The 24,570-nt window shown below is 36.3% G+C and overlaps 4 protein-coding genes across 5 annotated transcripts; all 4 read right to left on the bottom strand.

The window, feature by feature from the left end:
- Positions 1-93: 93 nt before the first annotated feature.
- On the bottom strand, positions 94-1,868 carry LOC132796676 (facilitated trehalose transporter Tret1-like). The gene is made up of 6 exons (XM_060807929.1): positions 1,766-1,868; positions 1,473-1,702; positions 1,288-1,418; positions 891-1,225; positions 417-829; positions 94-356 (listed from the first exon to the last, which is right to left on the bottom strand). Exons 1-6 carry the CDS (start codon positions 1,833-1,835, stop codon positions 180-182), a joined length of 1,356 nt encoding a protein of 451 aa, XP_060663912.1. The 5' UTR covers positions 1,836-1,868; the 3' UTR covers positions 94-179.
- A 2,292-nt stretch (positions 1,869-4,160) lies between these two features.
- On the bottom strand, positions 4,161-23,865 carry LOC132798159 (uncharacterized). Its single transcript, XM_060809913.1, has 14 exons — positions 23,752-23,865; positions 11,459-11,691; positions 10,938-11,400; positions 10,393-10,874; positions 10,195-10,337; positions 8,638-8,833; positions 8,355-8,579; positions 8,116-8,269; positions 5,842-6,012; positions 5,550-5,779; positions 5,365-5,495; positions 4,968-5,302; positions 4,491-4,903; positions 4,161-4,430 (listed from the first exon to the last, which is right to left on the bottom strand). Exons 1-14 carry the CDS (start codon positions 23,813-23,815, stop codon positions 4,230-4,232), a joined length of 3,441 nt encoding a protein of 1,146 aa, XP_060665896.1. The 5' UTR covers positions 23,816-23,865; the 3' UTR covers positions 4,161-4,229.
- LOC132792289 (facilitated trehalose transporter Tret1-like) lies at positions 14,334-16,609 on the bottom strand. 2 transcript variants are annotated; one of them, XM_060801585.1, is made up of 5 exons: positions 16,525-16,609; positions 16,223-16,458; positions 15,690-16,161; positions 15,154-15,635; positions 14,334-15,099 (listed from the first exon to the last, which is right to left on the bottom strand). In XM_060801585.1, the coding sequence occupies exons 1-5, from the start codon at positions 16,571-16,573 to the stop codon at positions 14,953-14,955; spliced, it is 1,386 nt and encodes a 461-aa protein (XP_060657568.1). In that variant the 5' UTR covers positions 16,574-16,609; the 3' UTR covers positions 14,334-14,952. The 2 variants fall into 2 exon arrangements, with proteins under 2 accessions (XP_060657568.1, XP_060657577.1); XM_060801594.1 differs by having other exon boundaries at positions 15,690-16,119.
- On the bottom strand, positions 20,988-22,562 carry LOC132797560 (facilitated trehalose transporter Tret1-like). Its single transcript, XM_060809318.1, has 4 exons — positions 22,335-22,562; positions 21,809-22,280; positions 21,267-21,748; positions 20,988-21,208 (listed from the first exon to the last, which is right to left on the bottom strand). The coding sequence occupies exons 1-4, from the start codon at positions 22,500-22,502 to the stop codon at positions 21,062-21,064; spliced, it is 1,269 nt and encodes a 422-aa protein (XP_060665301.1). The 5' UTR covers positions 22,503-22,562; the 3' UTR covers positions 20,988-21,061.
- Positions 23,866-24,570: the final 705 nt, after the last annotated feature.

Raw genomic sequence — 24,570 nt, 5'->3', positions numbered from 1 at the left:
TTTGTATCTTTTACCTAACACAGCAGATAAAGTCCAAATGAGAGCTCTTTACGAGCGAGACCATAAAAATTGTATGCATTGTGTTTAGTGACGAATGAATTTATTATTATAAAATAAACACTGAGAGACTCTTAAAGCTCTAAACGAAACGTCTTTAGTCGGTGATCATAGACTTGCCCTTAGTCTCGGGTAAAAACAACAAAAAAATACACAAATGTAAGCAGACTGGCAGAGGCCGAGAACCACATGGTTGCCGAAATGCCAAAATAATGGAGCAGCAGCGGAAACAGCTTCAGGGTGACAAACACAAGTATGCTGAGAAAGACCACGGATATCGAGGTGCACACAGAACGTATCTGCAAATGAAATTGAAACATTAAAATATGTAACATTAAGTTAATAAATTCTAAGCTTACCTTGGCGGGAAAGAGTTCGACTAGCACCACGAAAAAGATGCCACTGATTCCCACGTTGCCCACATATATGATGGCAACCATCAGCCCTAAGGGCAGCCAGTTGAGATGCTGCAAATCATAGATTTGCGCATAGTAGGTGAAGAAACCAAAAGCGATGCAACCGAGGCCAACCCCCAGGGTTGAGATCAACATGAGTATGCGACGTCCAATGATGTCCACAAATATGGTCGAAGTATAAACGCCCACAATTTGCACCACGCCTATAATAATAGTCCATGTATTGACATCTAACAAGACGCCAGTGGCCTTGAATATATCCGACATATAGTTGACGAAGCTGAAGATGCCGCCGAACTCATAACCAGTTAATAAAATAAAAGCACCAGCAAAGGCCTTGAGAGCGGGCTTGTTAACTGGATAAAAAAATATATTTAAATAAAAAATGGAAAATAAGTTCCTTAAAACTTTACTTACTCAGATCCTTGTAGGTCAAAGCTGTGGTATTACTAGCCTGCTGGGCATCTACGGCTAGGCGGAACTCCTCAAACTCCGCCTTGGAATTGTCCTCCAAGTCATCACGTTGATTTTGATAGTATTTGAAAGAGGCTTCGGCGGCCAAGAGGCGACTTTTCTTTAGGAGATATGGCGCCGTTTCGGGCAGTAAAAGATTCGCTGTAAAATGCGCTATCGGCAGAATGATGGCCAAGAAAGGCACCACATGATAAGCCAGATAAGTGCTCAGTATATAGCCAACAAGTATGCCCAAATTGACAGATAGCATCACCATGGAAGTCAATGCGCCGCGTATACTAAACAATAATAGAATATGTTTGAAGTAAAATAAGTAATGAGTAATTCAAGAATAACTTACCCGCTGTTGGCGACCTCGCTTATATAGATGGGAACTACCGCATAGCCAGCACCTCCGGTAAAGCCGCAAAGAAAGCGTGCCGCATACAAGAAGCCCACATTGGAGGCACAATAAATCAGAATCCACAAGCACTAAAAGTAACAATTTAATTAAGGAAACACTCGATATAATTAGGAAAAACTTACAGCATAAGGAACTGCTAGTAAATAAATGCAGAACTTTCTGCCCATTCGCTCGAGCAGAAAAGCTATAGTTAAATTGCCACAAAGACTGCCCAGGCCAAGCATAGAACCCAGCCAGGAGATCTCATCGATGGTCAACTGAAAGCTTAACGGAGAGTCGGAACTTTGTATCTTGGCGAGCGTAGGCGATAGCCAGCTAATTCCCACGCCATGACTGAATGTAATAATGTTCACTAACCGAAAAAGTAGAAACAATAAATGAAAAGATTAAATATATTACAAATTTTGGAACTCACCTATTATGGTGGCCAGTAGTTGGTAGCGTGTCTTGGGACTCAGCAAAGAACTCTGCAATAGCTTTGACATTATTTTTTTTTTGGGATATACACACAAAGTGGAGTCTTGACATCAATTGAGCAGAATACCGAATGTTTCTTTGGGTTTTTATACAGATACATACATATGTTTGCGATCGTAAAGTTCTAATTCGTTTGAATTTAGGGCATCACAAATGAGACCACAGATCTTACATTGCAATTCCCAACCAACAAACAGGAACATGATGAAGGGGCTCAGCTAGACTCAATATTTGCCGAGATCAGACAGTATTAAATGTTTGTAGATGACATAAAGATACGGACAGTCACCGCTAAATATGAAAATACAGATTTAATGTTCAATAAAACACAAATAAGAGAATAAATGAACTGTTGTGTCCTAGAAAAAAAGGAGACTGTATCTAAGGAGCTTTTGATTTGCATCACGTATTTACATAATATCTTTTTGTTCTTGTACTTATAAAAAACGATTACGCATCCTCTAAAAAACTTTCCAGAATTTATAAGTTAAGACAACATTCAAAAATTCTGACGACATTTTAAGCATTGTCATTTTATTGTGCTAGCCGCATTAAAGTAAAGAATTCGCTCTTTAGACTATTTTGAATTTCATCAGATAAACTACGTATTACATCTTTACTTTTGCTATTTACCTAACTAATTAGCTTATCTACGAATGCATTTCAATGGATAAATATTGTTGAGGCAGATCAGGTCGACTGCTTACTATTACTAGGTGCAACTGAAGATTAAATCAAAAAACACTAAGAATACTATTACCACATAAGAAATTAAAAAAATATTAAAAAATACCAATGTGTTAAAATTTCATTTCCAAGCTAAATGCTAGTAAAAATTTTATAAATACTATATATATAGTATAAATATAAATAAAAGATATATAAGTACAATATATAGTATAAATATATACCAATGTATTGGTATATAAATATATATAAATGTTATATAAGTAGTTTTCTACAATTTTAAAAATTAATTTTAAAAGAATAGCAAAAAAAAAAAAGTAAAACTACATTAGTAGTAAAACGATTTATGATTTTATTTAAATAAATTAACCTTCTATGAATAAATTTGAAAGTAAAACCCTTCGCATAATCTTGCTCTATAGTCTTGACAAAGCTGTACGGACAAGCCCCCTTTTTATTTAAGAGTCTCCCATAAGTAGACTTTAAATTACGATCGTTCTCATCTAAAAGATTAAGACTGAAAGAGAGACGGTTGCAAAGATACAGTAAGATACGAAAATATCTATGAAAAAAATGATAACATAAATAAGCAAAACATTCAAAAGGAACAAGATTGTTGCTTTCATACCTTAGAAAGATGACGGATAAGATTCCGGAATTGGCAGAAAATTAAACAAGTAAGAAAGTTACAGTCGAGTGTTCTCGACTGTGAGATACCCGCTACCCATTTTTAATAAAGGCAAAATATTGCGGTATCATTTTCAAAATATACCGAAAATACTAAAAAAAAATACTAAATATATACCAAATGATATGTTTGGTATATCGATATAGTACACCATTCCAAATTTACCATAGACGGCACAATATACCAGATTGTTAGCCAAAGCAACTACGACGCCTAGTAAGTAGTCGTTTTTGCCCATACAAAAGTATTTCTTTAATAACTTCCACAATTTTTATCTGATCGCAACCAAATTTTCTGGAATCATAACTACTATAGTAATTATACCAAAATTCGCAACTCTAGCTTTAAATTCAAGGCTTGTTATTCCATATTTTTTTATTTGCGGGGACGGAAGTGGGCGTGGCAAAAATTTTAAACAAACTTGATCTGCGTGCAAACATAACAAATGCTGTAAAAAAAAATATAGCTCTATCTCTTATAGTCTCTGAAATCCAGTGTTTCATACGGACGGACGGACAGACGAACATGGCTATATCGTCTCGGCTGTTGACGCTGATCAAGAATATATATACTTTATAGGGTCGGAGATGCCTCCTTCTACCTGTTACATACATTTCCTGCCGGCACAAAGTTGTAATACCCTTCTACCCTATGGGTAGCGGGTATAAAAAGAGAAAATGAAGCGATGGGTAGCCAGTTGAACATGCTCCCTTAGAAGTGAGAAAATAATAGGAAGCCATGGCAGATTCACCAAAACAAATACCAGAAATCGAAATGAGCTTCCGCGAAAATGAATGTCTTATGTCTTTTGCATGACTAAGGAGCCATTGAATTGATTGGCCAACACCAAACCCAGTCCAATTAAATACGCCTTGCGCGCACTTAACACAACTGATAAAGTACAAATGAGAGCTCTTTACGAGGGAGACCATAAAATTTGTATGCATTGTGTTTAGTGACGAATGAATTTATTATTATTATATAAAATAAACACTGAGATACTCTTAAAATTCTAAACGAAACGTCTTTAGTCGGTGATCATAGATTTGCCCTTAGTCTCGGGCAAAAACAACAAAAAGTACACAAATGTAAGCAGACTGGCAGAGGCCGAGAACCACATGGTCACCGAGATTCCGAAATAATGGAGCAGTAGCGGAAACAGCTTCAGGGTGACAAACACAAGCATGCTGAGAAAGACGACGGATATCGAGGTGCCCACCGAACGTATCTGCAAATGAAATTGAGATTGAAAAGTGTGTAAGATTGAGATTATAAATTCTTTTCTCACCTTAGCGGGAAAGAGCTCGACTAGCACCACGAAAAAGATGCCAATAAGTCCTACGTTACCCACATAGATGATGATTATCATTAGCACCAAGGGCAGCCAGTTGAGATGCTGCAAATCATAGATTTGCGCATAGTAGGTGAAGAAACCAAAAGCAGTGCAACCGAGGCCAACCCCCAGGGTTGAGATCAACATGAGAATGCGACGTCCAATGATGTCCACAAATATGGTCGAAGTATAAACGCCAACAATCTGCACCACGCCTATAATAATAGTGCAAGTATTAACATCAAACAAGGCGCCAGAGGCCTTGAATATATCCGACATGTAATTGATGAAGCTGAAGATGCCACTGAACTGATAACCTGAGGATAGAATACATGCACCAGCAAAGGCCTTGAGAGCGGGTTTTGTAACTGAATAAAAACCAAATATATTTAGATACAATGTGGAAAATGGAATCCTCAAAACTTTGCTTACTTAAATCCCTGTAGGTCAGAGCTGTGGTATTCCTAGCCTGCTGGGCATCCACGGCCAGGCGCAACTCCTCAAACTCCGCCTTGGAATTGTCCTCCAAGTCATCACGTTGATTTTGATAATATTTGAAAGAGGCTTCGGCGGCCAAGAGGCGACTTTGCTTTAGGAGATATGGCGCCGTTTCGGGCAGTAAAAGATTTGCTGTAAAATACGCTATCGGCAGAATGATGGCCAAAAATGGCACCACATGATAAGCCAGATAAGTGCTCAGTATATAGCCAACAAGTATGCCCAAATTGACAGATAGCATCACCATGGAAGTCAATGCGCCGCGTATACTAAACAATAATAGAATATGTTTGAAGTTAAATAAGTAATGAGTAATTCAAGAATAACTTACCCGCTGTTGGCCACCTCGCTGATATAAATGGGAACTACCAGATAGCCAGCCCCTCCCGTAAAGCCGCAAAGAAAGCGTGCCGCATACAAGAAGCCCACATTGGAGGCACAATAAATCAGAATCCACAAGCACTAAAAGTAAGAATTTAATTAAGGAAACACTCGATATAATTAGGAAAAACTTACAGCATAAGGAACTGCTAGTAAATAAATGCAGAACTTTCTGCCCATGCGTTCGAGCAGAAAGGCTATAGTTAAGTTGCCACAAAGACTGCCCAGGCCAAGCATAGAACCCAGCCAGGAGATCTCATCGATGGTCACCTGAAAGCTTAACGGCGAATCGGATCTTTGTATTTTCGTGAGCGTAGGCGAAAGCCAGCCAACTCCCACACCATGACCGAATGTAATAATGTTCACTAAAATAAAGAACAGACACAATAAAGAAATATAATAAATATTTTCGGTATTTGGAACTCACCTATTACGGTGGCCAGCAGTTGGTAGCGTGTTTTTGGATTCAATAAAGAGCTCTGCAGTAGCTTTGACATTATTTTCTTGGAATGGAAACACAATTGGGAGAAACGTCTTGACAGCAATTGAGCAGAATACCGAATGATATTTTGCGTTTTTGTATAATCTGACACCCATTAAAGCGTACTATATACAGATACATATGTTTGCCATCATAAAGCTCTAATTCGTTTAAATTGCTTTAGGGCATCATAAATGAGACCACAGATTTTACATTGCCATTTCCAACCGACAAACAGGAACATGATGAAGGGGCTCTGCTAGTCTCAATATTTGTCGAGATCAGACAGCACCTGGAGTATTAAATGTTTGTAGATGATATAAAGATACGGACAGTCACCAGTTCTCGCACATGATGCCAGGAATAAAATAAAGATTTAATGTTTAATAAAATACAAATCTATACAAATAAGAGAATAAGTGAACTTTTGTGTCCTAGAAAAAAAGGAGACTGTATCTAAGGAACTTTTGATTTGCATCACGTATTAACATAATATCTGTTAGTTCTTGTATTTATAAAAAACGATTACGCATCCTCTAAAAAACTTTCCAGAATTTATAAGTTAAGACAACATTTAAAAATTCTGACGAGATTTTAATCATTGTAATTTTATTGTGCAGGCCACATTAAAGACTAAAGTAAAGAATTCGCACTAAAGACATTATTTTGAATTTCATCAGATAAACTACGTATTACATCTTTCCTTTTGCTATTTACCTAACTAAAAAGCTTATCTACGAATGCATTTCAATTGGCAAATATTGTTGGGGCAGATCAGGTCGATTGTTAACTTTTATTAGGTACAATTGAAGAATTCATAAAAAATACTAAATATACTGCAACCACATAGGGAATACAAATAATTTAAAAATACTTAAAAAGTTTAATTTCATTTCTCCGCAAGCAAAATTTTGCCAAATTTACAAATACTATATATAGAATAAATACATACTAATGCATTGGTATATAAATATATATATAAATACTATATAAAGTAAAAATATATATATTTATTTTAGAAAAATAATAAAAAAAAATAAAACCATATTAGTAGTAAAAAGATTCATCATTCTTTTTTAAATAAACGTAATATGTATAATAATGAAAATTAAAACCTTCGCTAAAAACTCATTGCTGTATAATCATGGCAAAGCTGTACGGACAAGCCCCCTTTTTATTTAAGAGTCTCCTATAAGTAGACTTTAAATTACGATCGCTCTTATCTAAGAGATTAATATTGAAAGAGAGACAGACGGTTGCAAAGATATTAAAAATGTAAGAATAATAAACAAATGATTAAATAGTAAATTGTTTATTTAAAGAGAGACAGTTGCAAAGATAATCTACATTGAAAAGGTACTCAAAATTTAGGAAATGTTAAAATAGTAAATTGTTTATTTCGCAAATTTGAAAAAAGATGTATGAGATTTCGCAGACTTTTTAAATATGAAATACTCGCTTAGAAGTTTACAAGCTATCCTGAATAGCTTCGATAGTTTTTCCTTTAGTTTCGGGCACAAAGATTGCAATAAATACAATGAAGGTAAAGGAAAATCCGGCACAAATGAAGAGCGTGCCGGGCATGCCAAGAGTTACAGTAAGATACGGAAATATCTGTGGAATAAATGAAGATATACATATATAAAAAATACATTCAAATGAAATAGGATTGTTGCTTTCATACCTTAGTTATAACTGAAGCCAACAGGAACATGGTTATCATTTGCACTCTGACAACAGCGCTTCGAATCTTTGGTGGCGTCAGCTCAGCAATAACCGGAAAGATGACTGATAAGATTCCGGAATTGGCAGAAAATTGTATAAGAGAAAATGAAGCGATGGGTAGCCAATTAAACATGCTCGTGTCATATCCCTTAGAAGTGATAAAATAATAGGAAGCCATGGCCGATTCACCCAAAAAAAAATACCAGAAATCGAAATGAGTAATAACGTCTTTCTTCCAGCGCGCTCCACAAAATGCGTCGAGGAACAAGTGCCTGTTAATTGAATTGCACTGACTATGATGGCAGAAAGCATTGGCGGAAGATTGGATCCAGCTTCCGCAAAAATGAATGTCATATAGTTTTGCATGGCTAAAGAGCCATTGAATTGATTGGCCAACACCAAACCCAGTCCAATTAAATACGCCTTGCGCGCCTTTCGAGTAGCTGTAGATTTCATTTTTATAGATCTGAATAAACTTATACCATAATTACTTACTGAAATCGTGCCAGCATAGTTGAGGTTTTCCTGGCTTTTCCTCTTCCGATTTACACAATCTGCTCAGCTCCTGCTGGAACTCCTCATTGGCATCGCCAGCTGAAGATATACCACGATAGTATCTGAGAGAACGCTCTGCCTTTTCCTTGTTGTGCTGAGCCAAATATTGTGGAGATTCGGGATTAAAGGAAAAGCAAACAAGAAAGGCCAAAGGAATGACAATCAATATCCCAAGCCACAGTAATGTAATGCATAAAATAACCTAAAATATTAATGAGTAAAATGCCAGCGCCCAGATTTAATGCGAATATCATGCCCAGTGTGCTTCTAAGTCGGTCCTGAGCCAATTCAGTTATGTAGACGGGAATCACGGTGAAGCAACAGCCGCCGGCAGTTCCGGCAAAGAAACGTGCTACGGCCAGCTGAAAGGGATTGCGGGCAAAGGGAATGATTAGCCAGTGCGTCTGCAAAGAATAATATTTATTAGTGTGGTCGTGAATGGCTGCTGGGAATTTATTTTACCAGCATAGGCAATGCAGCTAACAGAAGACATCGCTTCCGTCCGATTTTATCCGCCAGCCACCCAAAGAAAAGAGCGCCAACAAACGAGCCAGGAAAAGCGGCGGCTGTCACCCAACCTAGTTGTTCCTTTGTCAGTACTCCGGTCTCAAATTGACGTGAATCCTCTAGCAGATAAACGTAACTAGCTGAGGTCCAGCTATAAACACAGCCGTATGATAAGCTCAGTAAATTTACTAAAACAAAAAGAGAGTGGAGAATAAATATTAAGTATACGTAGCAAACACGAACGTTAGATAGGAAAATCTCTCTTTAAATATGATTATCAGTTTTATATGATTTTGACATTCATTAAAGTGATCAGATTTTTTTGCTTTCTCGATAATATTCACAAAGTAAACAAACACACACGTTAAGATTAGGCACTCGTTAAATCTTATCAAAGCCGTTAAATAGGTCACATTGATGGCCGGCTAAAATTGTATGTCATAGCAATAGCAATGAACTTTTTTAACATTAAAATGTCATTAAATTCTAGCCTTATTTTCTCGCACTTTGATTTGCAATTTAATGCAGTCTTTGAACTTTTGGGTTTTTCATTTGTTTAATTACTTAGCTTTAATGCAAACCTGAAATGCCGGCTAGATATTGATGCTTCTTGTCACGCACAGAAGCCATTTTATTTAAAGTTTCTACAATTGTTAATTGTAGTTTTATATATACACAATTTTTTTGAAATAGCGCAACTTTATAAGACTTTAAAACTTGCGGCGGACAACACGCACAATAGACGTTGTACTTATAGAGCAATTTGTTTATTACTGAAGCACAAGACAATGAAACTGAAAGTGCTAACAGAGCACCTTCTTATCGGCTGCCAGACTCTTATCATCAGTTTTTTTGTTAAGAGAGTTGTGGCAGCCATACTCCCAAAAGTAGTCTACCATTTTGCAACACAATTATAAAACAATAATTTGAATTTTTCAACTTTAATAATAACCAGCAAAAAGTCGACTATAATCTCTCTTAAACAGCTTCGATGTGCCTTTTCTTTTTGACACAAAAAAAAAAAACAATAATAAGTGAGAGGGTGAACTCGACTATAAGATACCCACTGCACACTTTTTATATAAAAGCAGCACAGTACGATCTATATTATTAAAATTAATTAATTAATATACACAAAAATACGAATATACACCGAACGGTATATTTGATATAACAATATACATTACATATTATTCTAAATACAAAATATACCGTATTATCTACCAAAGCAATTAATTTCCGTCAGCTGCTGCTCCCGTACAGTTATTTATTAAATATATTTATATTTTATTCGTTTCATTGACGGTCATAATTCTCAAAAAAAAGTATAGCGGGCAAGCCATAAGTGTCTCCTATAAGTAGGCTTTATATAATATTTATTATTATCTTAAAGGTTATAGATTAAGAACGAGACGGTTATAAAGACAGTCCCAAAAAGAGTCAACAACATGTGTAGATAAAAAAGATTTCAGATTTTATTATTAAGAAGAGAATTCGTATTTCACAATTTACAAGCTATCCTGAATAGCTTGGATAGATTTTCCTTTTGTTTCTGGAACAAAGATTGCAATAAATACAGTGAAAATAAAGGAAAGTCCGGCAAATATAAAAAGCATGCTGGACATGCCAAGAGATTCACTAAGTTGCGGAAATATCTGTAGAATAAACATAAATAAGCAAAATATTCAAATTGCATTGATAGGTTCGTACCTTAGTTATGACCGATGACAGCAGAAACATGGTTACGATTTGCACTCTAACAACAATGCTTCGAATCTTTGGCGGCGTCAGCTCAGCAATAAGCGGAGTGGTGACGGACAGGATGCCGAATGTTGAAGAAAATTGTACTAGAGAGAATGTACCTATCGGTAGCCAGTTGAACATGCTCGTCTCATATCCCTTGGAAGTAAGATAATAATACAAAGCCATGACAGATTCACCTATGAAAATGCCAGAGATCGAACCGAGTAATAACGTCCTTCTCCCTGCAAATCCCGCAAAATGCGTCGATAAAAAAGTGCCTACTAATACAATTACGCTGACAATAATTGCAGAAATCATTGGCGGTAAATTAGACCCAGCTTCCTCAAAAATAAACGTCATATAGTTTTGCAACGTTAAGCAGCCATTAAATTGATTCGTCAGAACCAAACCCAATCCAATGAAGTAAGCCTTGCGCGCCTTGCGATTAGCTAAACCGTAGTTAAGAATTATTGAATTATAGATTGAATTAAGTTTAGACTCCAATTACTCACTGAAATCGTGCCAGCAGAGCTGAAGTTTTTCTGGTTTCTCATCCTCTGATTTGCACAATCTGCTCAGCTCCTGCTGGAACTCCTCATTGGCATCGCCAGATGAAGATATACCACGATAGTATCTGAGTGAACGCTCTGCCTTTTCCCTATTGCGTTGTGCCAAGTATTGCGGTGACTCGGGATTGAAGGCAAATAAAACAAGAAAAGCCAAAGGAATGATTGTCATGATCCAAGCCACAGTGATGTAATGAAGAAAATAACCCAAAGTATTAATAAGTAAAACGCCGGTGGACAGAGCTAGTGATAATAGCATGCCCAGTGTGCTGCGTAGGTTATCCTGGGCCAGCTCTGTAATATAAATGGGTATCACGGTGAAGCAACTTCCGCCGGCAGTTCCGCCAAGAAATCGTGCCACAGCCAATTGCAAAGGATTGCGGGCAAAGGGAATAATTATCCAGTGTGCCTATAAGGAAATATTGTTTACGCGTGTTTTATGGCTACCTGTTGGACATATCATTTACCAGCATTGGTAATGCAGCTAACAGCAAACATCGCTTCCTTCCGATTTTATCGGCCAGCCACCCAAAGAAAAGAGCACCAACAAGCGTGCCAGGAGAGAGTGCGGCAGTAATCAAACCTAGTTGTTCCTTTGTCAGTACCCCGGTTTCAAAGCGATTCGAATCCTTTTTCAGATAAATATAACTAGCTGAGGTCCATAAGATAACACCGCCGTATGATAAACTTAGTAGATTTACTAAAAACAAAAAAAAGCCAAAGAATGAATGTTACGAAAACGCAGCAGAGACGTACGTTGAAAAGGAAAATCTCTTGGAAATTTCATTATCTATTTTATAAAGTTTTGGCATTTATTTCAGTCATTTCTGATGCATCACATTCACGTTAATAATCACAAAATAAACAAACACGCATATTAAGATTAAACACTTGTGAAATCTTATCAAATGTATTTTCCACAAACTTCAAACTATGTTTTTATTTTTAAAATTAAATTTGAATTTTTTCATTGTATTTCGTGGCATAAATACAAACCAGAAAGTCCAGCCAGAAACTGATGTCTTTTATCACGCGTAGAAGGCATTTTTTTTTAACGAATTCAGTACTCAAAATAGTTTTATTAGGTTTGCAGACAACAATTTTTGGCAAAAGTTCCGGGCCAACTAAATGCTTTATTTTGATATCAGCACGAGCGGGACTTTATTGGCCCATAGCAGAGCGACTTCTTATCTACTGCTCGACTTTTGTGAGCAGTAGAATTGAAGTCCAAAAGTAGACTACCATTCAGCATTGCAATTATAAAACAAGAATTTTAAATTTTGCGAATTTTAATATGAACCGAAAAGTCTACTATAAACTCTCATCAATAGCTTCAATCGATTTGGCTTTATTTTTATCACAAGAAAATAATAAAAAGTGAGATAGTGTGTTCAACTGTGAGATACCCTCTTTTTATATGGAACACAAGAGTACAAAATCGACCGTATTGTTAAAATATACCAGAGTAATATACAAAAAATACTAAAGGACACTGAAGAGTATATTTAGTATAGAAATACACCATAGAGTTAAAAATATACCGAATTGTCTACCAAAGCAATTTAGGTCGACAGCTGCTGCCGCCATGTGCTTTGAAAATTAGTTATTCTTATATTTATTTTTATTTTATTTATTTCAATTCCTTGTAATCACCTTTATAAAAGTTTCTCTTTACGAGTGTGTCTTATTATTAGAATTTTCTTAAAATTTAGGCGTATCTAAAAAGTTTAAAATTAAGAACGAGGCAGTTATAAAGACAAAAACAATCAAACACATGTCTAGATTAAAGAGATTTTAGAATTTTTTATTCACTATAGACAATTTACAAGCTATCCTGAATAGCTTGAATAGATTTTCCTTTTGTTTCTGGAACAAAGATTGCAATAAATACAATGAAAATAAAAGAAAAGCCGGAAAATATGAAGAACACAATGGGCATGCCAAGAGCTTCACAGAGTTGGGGAAATATCTGCGGAATAAACATAAATAAACAAAATATTCATATTGCATTTATAGTTTCATACCTTAGCTATGACCGATGACAGCAGAAACATGGTTACGATTTGCACTCTAACAACAATACTTCGAATCTTTGGCGGCGTCAGCTCAGCAATAAGCGGAACCGTTACTGACCAGATGCCAAAAGTGGAAGAAAATTGTACGAGAGAGAAAGTAGCTATGGGCAGCCAGTTGAACATGCTTGTCTCATATCCCTTTGATGTCAGATAATAATACGAAGCCATGATAGATTCACCCAAAAAAATGCCGGAGATTGAACCGAGTAATAACGTCTTTCTCCCTGCATGTCCCGCAAAATTCGTCGATAGAAAAGTGCCTAATAATATGATGGCGCTGACTATAATGGCAGAAAGCATTGGCGGTAAATTAGAGCCAGCTTCCGCAAAAATGAATGTCATATAGTTTTGCATCGTTAGGCAACCATTAAATTGATTCGTCAATATTAAACCCAATCCAATGAAGTAAGCCTTCCGTGACTTGCGATCAGCTGTATCATAATTAAGAGTTTTTGAATAGATTCAATAAAGTTTAGACTCCAATTACTCACTGAAATCGTGCCAGCAGAGCTGAAGTTTTCTTGGCTTCTCATCCTCTGATTTGCACAATCTGCTCAGCTCCTGCTGGAACTCCTCATTGGCATCGCTAGATGAAGATATACCACGATAATATCTGAGTGAACGCTCTGCCTTTTCCCTATTGCGTTGTGCCAAGTAGTGCGGTGACTCGGGATTGAAGGCAAATAAAACAAGAAAAGCCAAAGGAATGATTGTCATGATCCAAGCCACAGTGATGTAATGAAGAAAATAACCCAAGGTATTAATAAGTAAATAGCCGGAGGCCAGAGCTAGTGATGTAATCATGCCCAGTGTGCTGCGCAGACTGTCCTGGGCTATCTCAGTAATGTAAATGGAAATCACGGTGTAGGAACTTCCGCCGATAGTTCCTCCAAGAAAACGTGCCACAGCCAATTGCCATGGATTTCTGGCAAAGCAAATAATTAACCAGTGTGCCTGTGAGGAAATGTGGGTTACTCCTGTTTTGTGTGTATCTTATGTGAGTTTCTTTTACCAGCATTGGCAATGCAGTGAACAGCAAACATCGCTTTCTTCCGATTTTATCAGCCAACCACCCAAAGAAAAAGGCGCCAACAAGCGAGCCAGGAGAAAGTGCGGCAGTAATCAAACCTAGTTGTTCGTTTGTCAGTACCCCGGTTTCAAATTGATTCGAATCCTCTTTCAGATAAATATAACTAGCTGATGTCCAACAGATAACACCGCCGTATGATAAACTTATTAGATTAACTAAAAACAAGAAAAGTCCAAAGAATAAATGTTACGTAAACGCGGCAAGCACGTACGTTGAAGAGGAATCTCTTTGAAAATTTCATTATCTGTTTTGAATAGTTTTGACATTTATTTTAGTCATTTCTGATGCATCACATTCACGTTCAGATTCAGATTTTATTACTTTCTCGATAATAATCACAAAATAAACAAACACGCAAATTAAGATTAAACACTTGTGAAATCTTATCAAATGTCTTTAGTGGCTCCTTTTTCACAAACTTCAAACTATTTTTATTTTTTTAAATTAAATTTGAATTTATTCATTGCATTTCGTGGCTTAAATACAAACCAGAAAGTCCAGCCAGAAACTGATGTCTTTTATCACGCGTAGAGGTCATTTTTTTAACGAATTCAGTACTCAAAATAGTTTTATTAGGTTTGCAGACAACAACTTTGGGCAAAAGTTCCGGACCAACTAAATGCTTCACAGTAGCACGAGTGGGATTTTATTGGCCCATAACAGAGCGACTTCTTATCAGCTGCAAGACTTTTATGAGCAGTAGATTTGAGGTCCAAAAGTAGGCTATCATTTAGCATTGCAATTATAAAACAAAAATTTTTAATTTTGCGAATTTTAATATAAACCGAAAAGTTGACTATAAGTTCTCCTGAATAGCTTCAATGGATTTGCCTTTTGTTTCCGGCACAAAGACAACCATAAAAACCAGAAAAAGAAAGCAGAACACGGCAAACATTGCTACAATTGCAGGAATGCCCATCGAATCACTCATCAGGGGAAATACCTGCAAAAGAGAAAATTTAATATCAAATGTGTAAGGAAACAATTTTGAACACACCTTGGCAATGCTCATGTCCAAGGCAAAGTCAATGAACATGTGCACCCGAATGATCCGACTGCGTATCTTAGGCGGAGTAATTTCAGCGATAACTACAAAACCAACGGTTAAAACACCAAAGGAGCCGGAAAAGACCATCAATGAATAGGCGGCGATGGGAAACCAGCTTAACATGCTCATATTAAATCCGAATGAGACCAAATAGTAAAACCCAGCAGTTGAGATCTCTCCCAGACAAATGCCCGAAATGGAGATGAGTAGCAAAGTCTTTCGGCCTGCGCGCTCCACAAATAATGTGGCTGAGTATGTGCCCAACAGCTGAATGGCAATGACAATGAGAGCTGAGGCCATGGGCGATAAACTAGAGCCAGCATCCTTGAAGATGACAGTGATGTACTTGAGCATAATTAAGGATCCATTCAACTGCTCCGTCAACACCAGTCCCAGGCCAATAAAGAAAGCCTTGCGTGCCTTGGAATGTGCTAAAATATTTTGATATGATCTACACTTGCTCCGAGGATTTGCTCAACACTCACTAAAATCGCTCCAGCTGAAGGAATTGTTATCACTGTCAACATGCATTTGCTGTGTGGACTTGCAGAGTCTTGCCAGCTCCAGCTGCAATTCCTCGTTGAGTGATTCTTTCGAAGGGATTCCACGATAATATTTAAGAGATTTTTCCGCTTCTCTGCGATTGCGTTGTTCCAGATATTGAGGTGTGTCCGGCTTAAAAGCAAAACAAGTGGCAAATACCAAAGGCAGGGCAATCATTATGCATGCCACAGTTACATAATGAAAGAGATAACCCAACACATTGATGAGCAGCAATCCGCTGCAGAAGCTTAGAAAGGAAATAGTGCCCAAGGTGCTGCGAAGTCTATCCTCAGCCAGCTCTGTGATGTAAACGGGGATCACAGTCAGGCCACAGCCACCAGCAGCTCCGGCAAGAAAGCGAGCCACACACAACTGAATGAGATTCGTGGCAGTGGCAATGAGCAGCCAGTGCAGCTAAGTGAGATTCGTTGCTCAATTAGTTGGTTTGAATTTAAACTTTTCCAAAATATCGTACCACAATTGGCACTGCCATCAGGAGCAGGCAACGTTTACGTCCGATTTTATCGGCCAACCAGCCAAAGAATAGCACTCCAAAGAGACCGCCAGGTGAGAGAGATGAGGTCACCCAACCGAGATCATCTTTTGTGAAAGGTCCCGATGTCAAAAGACTAGTCTGAGGATCTTGCAATTGCAGATAGCTTGAAGATATCCAACCGAAACTGGCGCCATACGACAGAGTTAGCAAATTGGCTGCAATATTTGACACAACTGTTTTTAGAATATTTCATTTCACTTTCACTTTCATGGCAGACAAACCGCTTAAAGCCGCAAAGAATTGATTTCTCGTGCTACTCGAGCAACCCATTAAACACTGATCACTGATCACGTAACACGATTTGCTTGCGAGAGTTGCATAGAGTATATTAAACCGATTAACAAGTGGGCGAACGCATTTATACTTAACTCACTCTCTATCTATAACCTGTCTTGAATATTATATGACAATGCAAAATTGTTCCTTAATTGTATTCGAATTTTTAACTGCTTTAGATGGTCTTAAACATGTTTATTTTTGAATTATTAGTAATAGACTAAATTGAATTCGAATTTCGCTTTAGCCAACCTTACACAATTTTACAAGAAAGAAAAACTTAATTACTTATAAATATAATCCTTAAATTCTCTTGTGAATATAACTCTTAAATGTTTGCTGTTAAGATCGGTTCTTTTAATTCGTTTATCAATATTTTATTTGCAATTAATTAGTTGAACAATTTGAATTTAGTAGAAGAGAATTCTATATTAGAGATTCTTCGTCTATCTCGTTGAATGTCCAGTTCTGATTATTGTAAAGCGAATAGAAATTCAATACATTCCCTTATAATCCGAAACTGAAATTCACCCCATAAGGTTTTTGCTACTCAAATAAATTTCTAAAAAGGCTTTAGCTGACTTTCTGCAATGGATTTATTCTCAAAATCATCGTCTGCATGCGGCAGACGAAAGAATCATTCTGATAAAACGAAAAGAGCGACGTCGTGGGAGAAACTGCCGATTTATTTATAACATGTAAAAAAGACTGTTTATACCCGCTACCCATAGGGTAGAAGGGTATTATGACTTTGTGCCGGCAGGAAATGTATGTAACAGGTAGAAGGAGGCATCTCCGACCCTATAAAGTATATATATTCTTGATCAGCGTCAACAGCCGAGACGATCTAATCATGTCCGTCTGTCCGTATGAAACACTGGATCTCAGAGACTATAAGAGATAGAGCTATAATTTTTTTTCCACAGCATTTGTTATGTTTGCACGCAGATCAAGTTTGTTTCAAATTTTTGCCACGCCCACTTCCGCCCCGCAAATCAAAAAAATCGAATAACAAGCGTAATTTTAAAGCTAGAGTTGCGAATTTTGGTATATACAATAATTACTATAGTAGTTATGATTCCTGAAAATTTGGCATATTTTTAGTATTTTTTTTTTTGGCATTTTCGGTTGAAAATAATACCGCAATATTTTGCTTTTATTCAAAATGGGTAGCGGGTATCTCACAGTCGAGTACACTCGACTGTAGCTTTCTTACTTGTTTTGATTTATTTAAATATTTACTAAAAAAAAGAGTATATAGTATTTCAAAAAGTGTTTTTTTAAGATTCTCTTGCAAATATTCTCTATGAAAGTATTTTTAGCCTCAAAAGCTTCTTCTGACGTCATACCTCGTCGGAAAAAAAAACTATTTCTGATTTCCCCCTTCGTATTTTGCTATAAAGCCTTTTTATATATAACCTTCATCAATTTCGGCTTTTTATGTTGTGCAGGGTATTAATATTAGTGAACAAACCAATAAGTATTTGTGATCAGTCGAAATGCAAACTATAATTTTAAAACTCGAATGGGTTTAATTGATAATCATAATAATTTATAAGCAACTTTTGCTACTATTTTATAATAAACAAATGATAATGTTCTGTTATCAACAGTTAAGTTTAAGAAGATTGTGTTCTTAATAAACGGATTCGTGTAGTTAAAAAGTTGAACAATATATATTATATATTATATATTATTATTATTATTATATTATTGCCTATAAGCTCGCTCGAATTTCAGCAATCGATTTTCCCTTTGTCTCCGGTAAATAAAGTGCAAACAAAATCGTTAGAAGCATTGAGAAGTTAGCAAATAGAAATTCTGCTTGAATCAAGAGTTCTTCCATTACACGAAGTAGCTAAAATGGAAAACCATGTTTAATAAAGTAAATTAATTGAAAATTCATTTCTTACCATGTAAAATATAGGGAACAACAATATGGATAAGGCGACTTGCACTCTGAGAGCTAGACTGCGTTTCTTAGGAGGCGTGATCTCAGTTGATATCACAAAATCAAGTGTCGTTATACCGATGGCACCCAAATATATAGTCAGTAAGTAGCCATAATTAAAAATCCAATCGTTGGAAGGTCTTAAACGATATTTGATAATCATCAATACTAATCCCACACCAACTCCAGCCGTTGAGGTTAGTAACAAAGGTTTGCGACCTACTCTCTTCACCAACAGTGTAGCAGAGAAAGTTCCCAGAAGTTGTGCGACAATGACAAGAATATGACCATCAAGGGCATTCGTAAAGTAGAATTTACTTAGTTGGGGCATGATATAATAACCGCTGAGCAATTTAGCCAGAATAACTCCAAATCCCATGATGAAGGCCTTAAGTACCTTTTGATTAGCTGCGGATTGTGAAGAAGTGTGTCAATTATTCATTCACATAAATTTCATTTGCAACACTCACAGACATTGGTAACCGGTAAATCGTTTTCGTCTCCTTGGGCACCATTTTCAACTGTTTCGCAAGGTGTCGACAATTTGGCGAGTTCTGCCTGATACTGCGCGTCTTCACTCGAGGATATACCTCGAAAATATCTCAGGGATTTCTCCACTTCTTTTTTATTATAACGCTGCAGATATTCCGGCGAATCAGGAATGAAGATGAAGGTGGTAAGGAATGCTACATCAATGACAATCATGATGCCAACAGCAAGCCAATTACTAATTACTAATGGAATAAGATGTATAATGGACATGCCGATGGTGAAGCCAAGGGGCATGAAGGTGTCCAAGATACCCCGAAGACGATCTTCAGCCATTTCAGTGATATAAACTGGAATAACCGCATAACAGCAGCCACCCACAGATCCAGCAATAATTCGTTCTAACCACAGATAACGCCAATCGTAAATGAATATAATCAGCAACCAGCTCAGCTGATGAGAGATTTAGTTAAAGTTGGAGTTTTATAATTGCAGAGAATATCATACCATGGCTGGTATAACCATCAAAAGAAGACAGCGACGACGACCGAATTTTTCTGCCAGCCAGCCAAAGACTATGCAGTACACCAAATGCCAGGTACAAATTCACAAATTCGACATAGACATCGATATTATCGTCATAATCGTTATAACCGACATCATCGATATTATCGACATCATCGATTTTATCGACATCTGCATCCGACTTATTAGACCTATAGTGTGATAGCATATGCGGAAACAATCCGCTAATCCAACCGAAGCTGGCGCCAACCGATACAGAAAGTAGATTAACTGTAAAACAACACTTTTCTCTATCACTTGCACTTTCAATTAGCTTTGTCAAATACAACTAACCGCTTAAAGCCGCTAAAAATTGATTTCTCGTGCTCTTTAAGGTCCCCATTTTGGCAATTTTATTGAGACTAAAATCGACGTCTGCATGCGGCAGACATAATATTTGTTTTGTATATAAAAATGCCAGAAATAAAAATGAATATGGAAATCTTTTAGTTTTCATCAAACTTTTTGATTTTTTAGTTTTCTTGTTATTTTTATCTTGGTGACTTCGGTATTCCCGAACCAATTCTCATGAGATTAATTTAAAATAAATTAATAAAAAAATATAAGCTCGGTATAAGGTATAACCTAATTAGATTTCCCCAATTTCGCTATTTGCAAGTTGCTAGTTTTTATGTTTAGTATTAAAATTAGTCTATTAGGCATTTTCACGATAAATATTCGTGATCAGCCACTATATATGTTAAGTTTGTACACAGATTCTGTTAATTTTTATACCCTCTACCCATAAGATGGAATGGTATTATAACTTTGTGCCTGCAGGAAGTAACAGGCAGAATAAGTCATCTTCGACTACACAAAGTTGATACATATATTCTTGATCAGCGTGAACAGCCAAAACGATTTAGCTTTGTATGTATGTACGTCAGTCCGTCTGTACTTTTGTATGGCGAAAATTCTTTTGCTGACAGTCTGGTATATTTTGTACTCTATGGTATATTTTGAATGTAGTACTACATTTATATTCTAAATATGGCCTTTGGTATATTTTTGCATTTTTTCGGTATATTTATGTTGGTATATTTTTAGAATATATATTTTATTGAGAAGAGGGTATCTCACAGTCGAGGATATTCGACTGCAGATTTCTCACTTGTTGAATTTGGCTACACCCACACAATTCGAAAAAAAATCATAGTATTAAAAGTAGAGTGTCTATGTTTTTTGTTGTGTGTAAGCAATAGTAATAATAATTTAGATCAATAACTATTGGATAAAAAGAAACATGCAAGTCATTGTAGAAGCAAATAAGTATGGAACTGGATTAATAAAAGAGCTCCGTTATTTCGCATTGCACGTTTCTGTTAAACCAACCAATAAACTGTAATGTTAATGTTATGTTATCAACAGTTTTAGTTCTAAAGATGTTTCGATCATAAAATCGAACATTTTAAGAACATTATGTTCTTTTACAATGAATTCGGGTAGTTGAAAGTTGAGGAATATTAATCTATTATTTATTATAAGCTGGCTTGAATTTCTTGAATGGATTTCCCCTTTGTCTCGGGTACATAAAGTGCAATAAAAATCGTTAGCAGGAATGAAAAGACTGCAAACATGGAAACAATTCCAGAAATTCCCATCGATTCGCTCAAATGAGGAAACGCCTGAAAAGAATAATTATTATTTAATTCTATATCGCTGTATTTTAAATGGACAGATTACCTTTGCAAGGCAGATGGATATCGTGGACATTGTAACCATATGAACTCTGACAATCACACTTCGTATTTTTGGAGGTGTGATCTCACTTATTACAATGTGATCAACTGCCAACAGACCAATGGAGCTACAAAACATTATAAATGACAATGAAGCAATGGGCAACCAATTGAAAGGCCTAGAATCAATATTCAATTGACCCATATAGTAATAGAAAGCCATGGAAACTTGTCCCAAGCAAATGCCAGCGGTCGAGATGAGCATCAAAGTCTTTCGACCAGCTCGCTCCACAAATAACGTGGCCGAGTAAGTGCCCACCAGCTGAATGAGGATGACAACGATCGACGATCCAATAGGCGATAGACTGGAGCCAGCATCTCTAAAGACGACTGAGATATACTTGGACATTGTTAAACAACCGGTCAACTGATTGGCCAAAATAATTCCAAATCCAATGAAAAAGGCTTTACGTGCCTTGCGATTAGCTGCGGATTGCTCAGAAGATAGTTAGATGCTTAAATTGAAATTAAATTTGCAAAACTCACTGAAGTCATTCAAATGCAGTTTGTTGTCCTCGCTTTGATCGCCATTTTCTAATGATGGGAAAGGTTTGCACAATTTGGTGAGCTCGGCTTGAAGCTGTGCGTTCTCATTTGCAGAGATACCTCGAAAATATCTGAGAGAGTTCTCCACACCTTTTTTATGATAACGTTCCAGGTATTCAGGTGTATCGGGTATGAACGAAAAGGTGCAAAGGAATGCTGCAGGAATCAAAAGCATAATCCAAGCAACCGTCACATAATCAAGGAAGTATCCCAGAATGTGCATAACCAGCAAGCCGATGCACATGCTAAGGGACATAAAGGTGCCCAAAGTGCTACGAAGTCTGTCCTCAGTCATTTCAGTGATGTAAACCGGAATAACCGCAAAGCAGCCGCCACCGATTGCTCCGGCTAAAACACGTGCCACGCACAATTGGACGAGATTGCGGGCAAAAATAATCAAGAGCCAGTTTACCTAATGGTAGAATCAATTAAAGTTGATGCTATAGAATTCGAAAGATTCGTATACCGCAACAAGTGTACCCATAAAAAGAAAACAGGCTCGACGACCAATTCTGTCCGCCAACCAGCTAAAGACAATGCTACCCAGAAGCCCACCAATCGACATCACGGAAGTTAGCCAACCCAATCCATCGTTGGTTATCTCCGAGGTCAGACGACTTGTTTCGGGCCTCATCAATTGAGCAATGCTTGTAGAAACCCAACCAAAATTGGCGCCAAACGACACAGATATTAGATTTACTGCAAAACAACACTTTAAATGTTTGTCTCTCTTTCACTTTGTTGCACTTTCCACTGACCACTTAAAGCTGCAAAATATTGATTTCTGGTGCTCTTTGAGCAATCCATTTTACCGCTTCGATTATAACAAAAACTGTTGTCTGCATACGGCAAAAGAAAGAAACATTCTAATCAAATGAAATAGCGTCGTCGATGTATTTATAGCCACGATCATGCTATAACCTGTACCATAAATGTTATGCTTGTATAAAAATGCAAAATTATGGACTCATAAAAGAAATCATAAAACAAAATGTGTTATTTATATAAATATAATTTATTAAATCAATTAAACTTCATCTGTAATTTACTTAATTTAAATTTAGTGGAATTTTAAAGTACTTTTGAATAGAATTCTTTATTTATGTATCGAAAACTTGTTTGACAATTAGCATTCACGAGTATTTAAATTTCTTGCGTGTGTGACAAATGTTCCAGACATAAAAAAAACACATTTTAGCAAAGAAATTAGACTAAGTTTGTTATAAATTATTCGACAAAATTCAATAATGTTGATTAATCTAGTATGCTTTCTACTCTTTGGTATATTTCGAATTTAATAGTATATTTGGTATACCAACTATACTTTGTGTTATATTTTTGGTTATATAGTAAACTGTTTTGCTTCTATTGAATAAGGGTAACTAGGTTATAGCTTTCTTAAGTTATTGTTTCAGAAGATTTTCATATTTGAATTAATATGAAGTGAGACCAAAAACTTGTTTACAAAATAAAGAGATCAGCTCTTAAAGAACTCTTATATTAAAGAGCTAAGTATTCCGTAATGTTTCGACGAAGAGAAAACTATTAGTTATTTATATCGCATACGTATGTGTACAAATATACTTATAAACGTGGTAGGAATACTAATTTTGTTCCAGCTCAGCACAAGTTTTCTTTAGACCCATTTGATTGCATTATAATTCAATTGCTAATTAAAACTTGATATTTTTTTTTGCAGATATCAAAATACAAAAAGCGGTAAGTCAAAAATCTTAATTTATGTATACAAACCTTTAGCACCTAATTCTAAAAAATTATAATGATACTTCAAAAGTGATTTATTCTTAGAAATTAGTTACACTTAAAGAGAGAAGCTTAACTTATAATATGTAAACTACAGTGATAATAATAAGTTAACTCACCACTGATAGCTGCGAAGTATTGATTCCAGTAGCACTTCGATAAGCCCACATTTATGAAGACCATATTCAATGATTAACAAATTTATCCACACACGAATTGAAGAGCGAACAGTCTAAACCGATTGGCGCTTTGCCATCGAGTATTTATAGAGTCGAGCTTGGGCTCCACACTTAATGGGTATATGCAAATTAACAACAACTAAATGTCAATAGAAATCAGTTGTGTGAAGATGAAGATATGTATAGGAAAAGTCTTTCAAATTTGAGTCTTATATGACTAGTGTTTAGTTAAGAATTCTCTTTTCTTAAGTAGTACCATTATAGAGAGTATTTGAACTTCGTTAATTAGAAAGATATCTATTTATTTAAAAATGTGACGTTGAACAAAACTTGTTTAGCATTTGTTTTGATATTCATTGATATACGACGAGTGGAAATGTTTCCCAAACAGGTTGAATTACAAAACAAGGTATTCTAAAATGCAGAGTATGTGCTAGTCGTAGATTGCTCCATAAATTTGTTTTAATTCGTTGTTAGGGTGATCATTTTAATTTACAATACAAAATAAAACAATGCGAGCACCTAGAACACATATAACAAATCACTACAAACTGGCCAGAATGGGCTCGATGGATTTGTCCTTCGTCTCGGGCACAAATAAGGACAATGAAAAGGCAATGAAAAGGGTGCCGCAAAGCGTCAAGCTGGCAAAGAGGAACAAGGAACAATGCATGCCCAATGAATCCATCAGCAGCGGAATGAGCTGCAATTGCATCGACAATAGAAATTAGTGTTGTATACATTTCACTTATTATCACT

This window comes from Drosophila nasuta, chromosome 2L, assembly GCF_023558535.2.
Source record: "Drosophila nasuta strain 15112-1781.00 chromosome 2L, ASM2355853v1, whole genome shotgun sequence".
Classification (NCBI taxonomy): domain Eukaryota; kingdom Metazoa; phylum Arthropoda; class Insecta; order Diptera; family Drosophilidae; genus Drosophila; species Drosophila nasuta.
This window is presented reverse-complemented; position numbering and strand designations above follow the sequence as displayed.

Coding starts and splice junctions, on each gene's coding strand:
- LOC132792289 (XM_060801585.1), bottom strand. CDS start 16,573: ATGGGTTGCTCGAGTAGCACGAGAAATCAATTCTTTGCGGCTTTAAGC. Junction 16,162..16,222: donor TGATGGCAGTGCCAATTGTG/GTACGATATTTT, acceptor AATCTCACTTAG/CTGCACTGGCTGCTCATTGC. Junction 15,100..15,153: donor TGGACATGAGCATTGCCAAG/GTGTGTTCAAAA, acceptor TCTCTTTTGCAG/GTATTTCCCCTGATGAGTGA.
- LOC132796676 (XM_060807929.1), bottom strand. CDS start 1,835: ATGTCAAAGCTATTGCAGAGTTCTTTGCTGAGTCCCAAGACACGCTAC. Junction 1,703..1,765: donor ACTACTGGCCACCATAATAG/GTGAGTTCCAAA, acceptor TTTTTCGGTTAG/TGAACATTATTACATTCAGT. Junction 1,419..1,472: donor TACTAGCAGTTCCTTATGCT/GTAAGTTTTTCC, acceptor TGTTACTTTTAG/TGCTTGTGGATTCTGATTTA.
- LOC132797560 (XM_060809318.1), bottom strand. CDS start 22,502: ATGAGGCCCGAAACAAGTCGTCTGACCTCGGAGATAACCAACGATGGA. Junction 22,281..22,334: donor TTATGGGTACACTTGTTGCG/GTATACGAATCT, acceptor TTCTACCATTAG/GTAAACTGGCTCTTGATTAT. Junction 21,209..21,266: donor TATCCATCTGCCTTGCAAAG/GTAATCTGTCCA, acceptor TATTCTTTTCAG/GCGTTTCCTCATTTGAGCGA.
- LOC132798159 (XM_060809913.1), bottom strand. CDS start 23,815: ATGGTCTTCATAAATGTGGGCTTATCGAAGTGCTACTGGAATCAATAC. Junction 10,875..10,937: donor GCTCTGCTGGCACGATTTCA/GTGAGTAATTGG, acceptor ACTACGGTTTAG/CTAATCGCAAGGCGCGCAAG. Junction 5,496..5,549: donor TACTAGCAGTTCCTTATGCT/GTAAGTTTTTCC, acceptor TCTTACTTTTAG/TGCTTGTGGATTCTGATTTA.